Raw genomic sequence first — 5,215 nt, forward strand, 5'->3', positions numbered from 1 at the left:
CCTTCCTTCCTTCCTTCCTTCCTTCCTTCCCTCCCTCCCTCCCTCCCTCCCTCCCTCCCTCTTTCTTTTAGGAAATCAATGTCATAGGTCAGTATTTGAAATTGCATTTATGTGCAAATGAATCATATTGCTGTCCCTGATAAGTATGTTAATTTTAAATTGTCATTCATTTCCTGAATTTTATTTTTTATTGTAGACTCTTAAAGAGATAGAGAATGAAGGGCTTGATATTCAGTTGAGAGTGTTTGAAGAGAACAAAGAAGATGATCTAAGTGAATTATCTCACCGTCTCAATGACATTCGAGCTGAAATGGAATATCCTTTGACAAACAAAAAACTAATTTTATTACATTTTGAAAAGCAGGAATTGAGGATGATTTTTTTTAATATCCCTATTATAGGTCTTGTCTATGAAACAAGTTATATCTGTTTTTTTTATTATCAAGAGTCTACTATGATGCTATGCTTCATATACATCCATGCTGAGAAATTATCAATCTGCTTTGATGTTATACTCAGACTATTGAAATCTGCCCAATGGCTTACTGTATTACAGATATATTATGTCTCGTTGTTTGGAATATACAGAAGTCTAAATGCCTAAGGCAGTGCATCTTACAGATAAGAACGAGGAAATGTTATTTAGTTCATCTGTAACATGAGCTAAGAGACATTGTGTATTTTAAATGGTACTCTGCTTATAGATACTATTCTCTGGAAAAGAAGATCTTATTTCTTATCAGATATTTGTGTTCCTTAATGATCGGAAAATTGTTAGATAAAATAATATCTGTCTATAGCAAAGCATTATTGTGAAATGCCTATGTCAAATGCAACAGCATATAATTTTCCTGTGGCAGCCATGTGATGTGAAATTTTTTGAGATATAAGATGTGATTGTCATGGCACTGCTGTTTGTTTCCCACCCATTACAATCCATGCTTTTGGGTTTTCTGATGTAGGAAAACACTTCAGAATCAGAGCTGTGCTTTTCTGACTCTAATGTTTTCTTCCCTTTCTTCTTTAAGAATTCCAAACAAACTTGAACATTATGTCCCTCCTAAAAATTCCCACAATAGCCTTATGCTTTTCATATACACTTTCTCCTCCTCTTACATAAAAGTACTAAATATATGGAGATACAATGAATACGCATCGTATTATCATAGAAAATGGTCTCTAATAATTTCTCTTTCAAGATTAGTAACACCCGTCTGTACTAGCATCACTAATACATACAAATTGCTTTTATTTTGGTCAATAAACATATATCGTATATATTTATATAATCAGTCATTTGATCTATGCTATATCCATTTAAGAGCCTTTTGATACTTTAACCCAGAACTCTCATGTACAGTTCAAAGTAGTATATTGTATTTTTAATTCTACTGCCCATTTTATGTTTTAAGATATTGGATGGAATCTTACATATATTTTATGTGGACTTTCCTGGTCCTCAGTTCATATAATGTGAGTCCACTTTTAAAATGTTTTCTTGATTTCTAATAGCATTTACACTACTAGTTTTCATATCTTAGAAAAAAGTATTGTAATGTCCATTTGATTTATTTCTTATATGTTTTTTTAAATAAGCTTGCTTTGTGATTGTTGACAGCTGAGCGATTATTTGATATTTCTTTTATCTGATAATAAATAAAGAATAGCAGTGTCTCTATCGGAACCAGCTACAGATCAAGGCAATACTTCTTTCACTTGATGGCTTTCCAGTTTGAATGGCCCTCACTATTATCTGAAGTTGACAGTATAATGAATAAATGATTATTGAATGTGTTGCCACCCAAGTAAGTGGTCTTGGAAAAATTTATAGGCTGGTTTCTCTAATTGACAGAATTAATTTTTTTTTTTTGCTACAGATGTTTAAATGCTATAACATGAAATTGAAGCATTAATAACAATAATAGAAACCAACTGACACTTTTGATTTTTAAAAATTAGCTACTTCAGTCATAAATGTACTATCCATCAAGATTCTTTGCTGTTTTTCTTTACTCACTTCGTACTGATATTAATGAAGTCTACCATCTGCTCTATAATATGCTGAAGGACACTGCTGCTGAACCTTACTTACTATCCATTCTCCAACACTTTCTGCTCATCAGAAATGATTACTACATCAGGTAAGATTCATATCTGAGAGGACTACATGTATAATTTGAATTGGATATCAAAAGAAAGTTCATCAAGTAGTGGGACCAAGGGAAATATATGCATTATATGTACATAAAATATAAGGTTTTTTCTACTTTAGGCAACATTTTTTAAAAGAATTCATTTATTTTAATTGGGCCAGAAAAAGATAGCTTCATACAACTATGGTGCACCCAAGCAAACAGAATTTAAGCGGAATTTAACCTGTCATATATTATTGAGTCTGTAATGAATTTTTCTGCTTGATACTAGCAACCCAATGAAAACATTGAAACTGCTAGAATTTTTTAATTCTTGTCTATTTTAACAAGTAGGCTTTTTTTCATTTCTTTTTATAGTATTCAGTAAAGTGTGTGATCTTTAAATGTAGGAAAATATTATGGTATATATTTTAGTTTTATCTAATAATACTATTTTCAAAATAAATGGATACGATGATAACCAAGAGCTAAGTTTTAGAATAGATAATTGTGTCTCTATAAAAATCTGGATACTTATAAAAGAACAGGTTCATGAGTGACTGAAATTATCTCTAAGCTTCTGACTATGGTCTTAATGTTAATGACAGTTCAAGCTATTCATAGTTGCTTTATACACCTTATGGCATACTAGGTTCTTTGAATTCGCAAAATGTGCTCTAATAATTTTAAAAGGAATACTACCAGAATGTTTTATTGACAATAAAAATTGACAGTTCTAAAATAGCATAAGGTGATTTTTTTTCCTCCAGGCTAATTTGATCAATATTATGATGTTGAGGACACAGAAAAATGTTGAAAGAACTAATCCATGTTTTCTTTAAAACAGTATAAATAGTAATACATAATGGTAAAGGTGGAATCGTCATGAATATTCAGGAACCTGGGAATATGATTCGTCCAGAATAATATGTTTCTTGATAAATGTTAATAAACGATAAACAAGCTGGGAAGTGGTAGCACACACCTTTAGTCCCAGCATTTGGGAGGCAGAGGAAGGAGGATTTTTGAGTTCGAGGATAGCCTGGTCTATAGAGTGAGTTCTAGGACAGCAAGGGCCGCACAGAGAAACCCTGTCTCAAAAAAAAATCAAATAAATAAATAAATAAATAAATAGACAAACAATTAAAAATTCATACATGGCATATTTTAAAAAATTGTCCTGTCTCAAAAAACCAAATAAATAAATAAATAAATAAATAAATAGACAAACAATTAAAAATTCACACATGGCATATTTTAAAAAATTGTTTGTGTTTTTGTGGAGTATGTCCATGGGTTTTTGTGTGTATGTATATATGTTTGTGTGTGTACAGGATGAGTATAGATGTGTTCTTGTGAACACAGACAGAGGCTGGAGGTCAAATTGGTTCTTATGCTCTACATTTTCTGTGAAATTATCTTGTGAAAATTTCTTTCTCACTGAAACTGGTGGAGTGATGATAAGTTCTTCTATTCCAAGACATGTCTGGGTTTACAGATGTCCATCACCATCCCTGCCTTTTTCCTTGCATACTGGGCATTTGAACCCAGTCGTACACAGCTGGTGCTTTAATCCACTGGGCTATCTCTGCTGCCCATGTAAGCCTTTCCTCCTTATAATATTCTTGGGTAGAGGTATGACATATACTTTCATTTCACAAATTGGATAAAGGGGAAAGCTGTGTTGTCTTAGTAATTCATAAGGGTGAAGTTAGGGACTAATATTATTTATCTCCAGATCTGATGATCGTTTTTGAAACCCTAAAGATACAATGCCACTTTCTTTTCATTCTTAATTTTAGGAATAGCCACATGATTAAATATGCAGATTAATTAGAGTCTGCTTTTATTCATTTTCAAGTTTTTAGTAGTTTGACAAGCGATCTTTAGAGATGTTTATATCATAATTTGTGTTACATAATATCTCACTGAAATACTGTTGAATTTATTAGCCCATGACAATTTGTCTTCTGCAAATTTTAATGCAAAATGTCCCTTATTTTTATTTTTCCAGTCAGTGGTCATTTTTAAAGCCAAAATAACCTTGGGAGAGTAAAGAAAAATGGTGTGTTTTAAAACCTTTGACACGTCACACAAATTGCAACTGTAGCTATGCATATTAAATGTACATGATGTTAGAAAACAGATTTTTTTAGAAATATGCTTCATGCATAGGTCTCCATATTAGTCTGTATAAGAAATGACACAGCCCAGTTTTGTAAGCTAGTGTGACTTTCCTGAGTAAATGCTTTGCACTGAATTCACGACATAGCTTGCCACCCAAGGCCAAGAAACCCATCTCTTTTTTGAAAAGGAGAACTTGTGGCTGTCTATAACTGTTTCTGTGCTCATAGGTTTAGGACTAAGGGATAATTTATTTTCATTAACTTTCGAAACAATACCTTAAATAGATAGATAAGGTCGATAAGTATTTTTGAACACAAGCATGAATCCCTGCAAACTAGAATATTAAGTCTGTACATACTTTCAGTCCATTACATCACACTCAATTTGGCCCCCTAATGTTCAGACCATGTTTAAGCCTTAGTTATATTTTCTCTACAGAAATGTAAATGTTAGTGGAATTATTTCTTTCTTAGTGCTCGGGGGGAAAAAAAAACTGAGTTCTTTTTACATTCTGAATCTCTTCATACGAAAATTGATTGATGCAAATAGAAAAGTATTCTCAAATATTTTCTCTTTTTTTACAGGCCACAGTATTATAAAATCATTGAGGAGTGTGTTTCACAGATAGTGCTACACTGCAGTGGCATGGACCCAGACTTCAAGTACAGGCAACGCATAGACTTTGATTTAACTCATCTCCTAGGTATGGATTATGTGCACACCTTCTGCCTGAGCACTTTTTAAGCATAGGTCTCTCACTGAATTTCTATTCGTATCTGGTAATTTATTGTTGCTGTGACTGTTCAATTGTTATAACTGTAACTTTGGAGGATCATAAGAATTCTCCTTATAGGTTGATGTATTTCTCTTTTTTAAAATATTTTTTATTAGGTATTTTCCTAATTTACATTTCCAATGCTATCCCAAAAGTTCCCCATACCCTCCCCCCCCACTCC

The 5,215-nt window shown here is 32.5% G+C and overlaps 1 protein-coding gene across 4 annotated transcripts in view; it reads left to right on the forward strand.

The window, feature by feature from the left end:
* Diaph2 (diaphanous related formin 2) overlaps positions 1 to 5,215 on the forward strand; it is a 678,308-nt gene that overhangs the window by 186,421 nt on the left and 486,672 nt on the right. For all 4 annotated transcript variants that reach the window (XM_021152792.2, XM_021152793.2, XM_029473659.1 and 1 more), the window contains 3 exons: positions 197 to 315; positions 2,025 to 2,141; positions 4,844 to 4,962. In XM_021152792.2, coding sequence (XP_021008451.1) covers positions 197 to 315; positions 2,025 to 2,141; positions 4,844 to 4,962 — 355 coding nt within the window. The remainder of the gene's footprint in view (positions 1 to 196; positions 316 to 2,024; positions 2,142 to 4,843; positions 4,963 to 5,215) is intronic.

The sequence above is a fragment of the Mus caroli genome, chromosome X (assembly GCF_900094665.2).
Source record: "Mus caroli chromosome X, CAROLI_EIJ_v1.1, whole genome shotgun sequence".
Classification (NCBI taxonomy): Eukaryota; Metazoa; Chordata; class Mammalia; order Rodentia; family Muridae; genus Mus; species Mus caroli.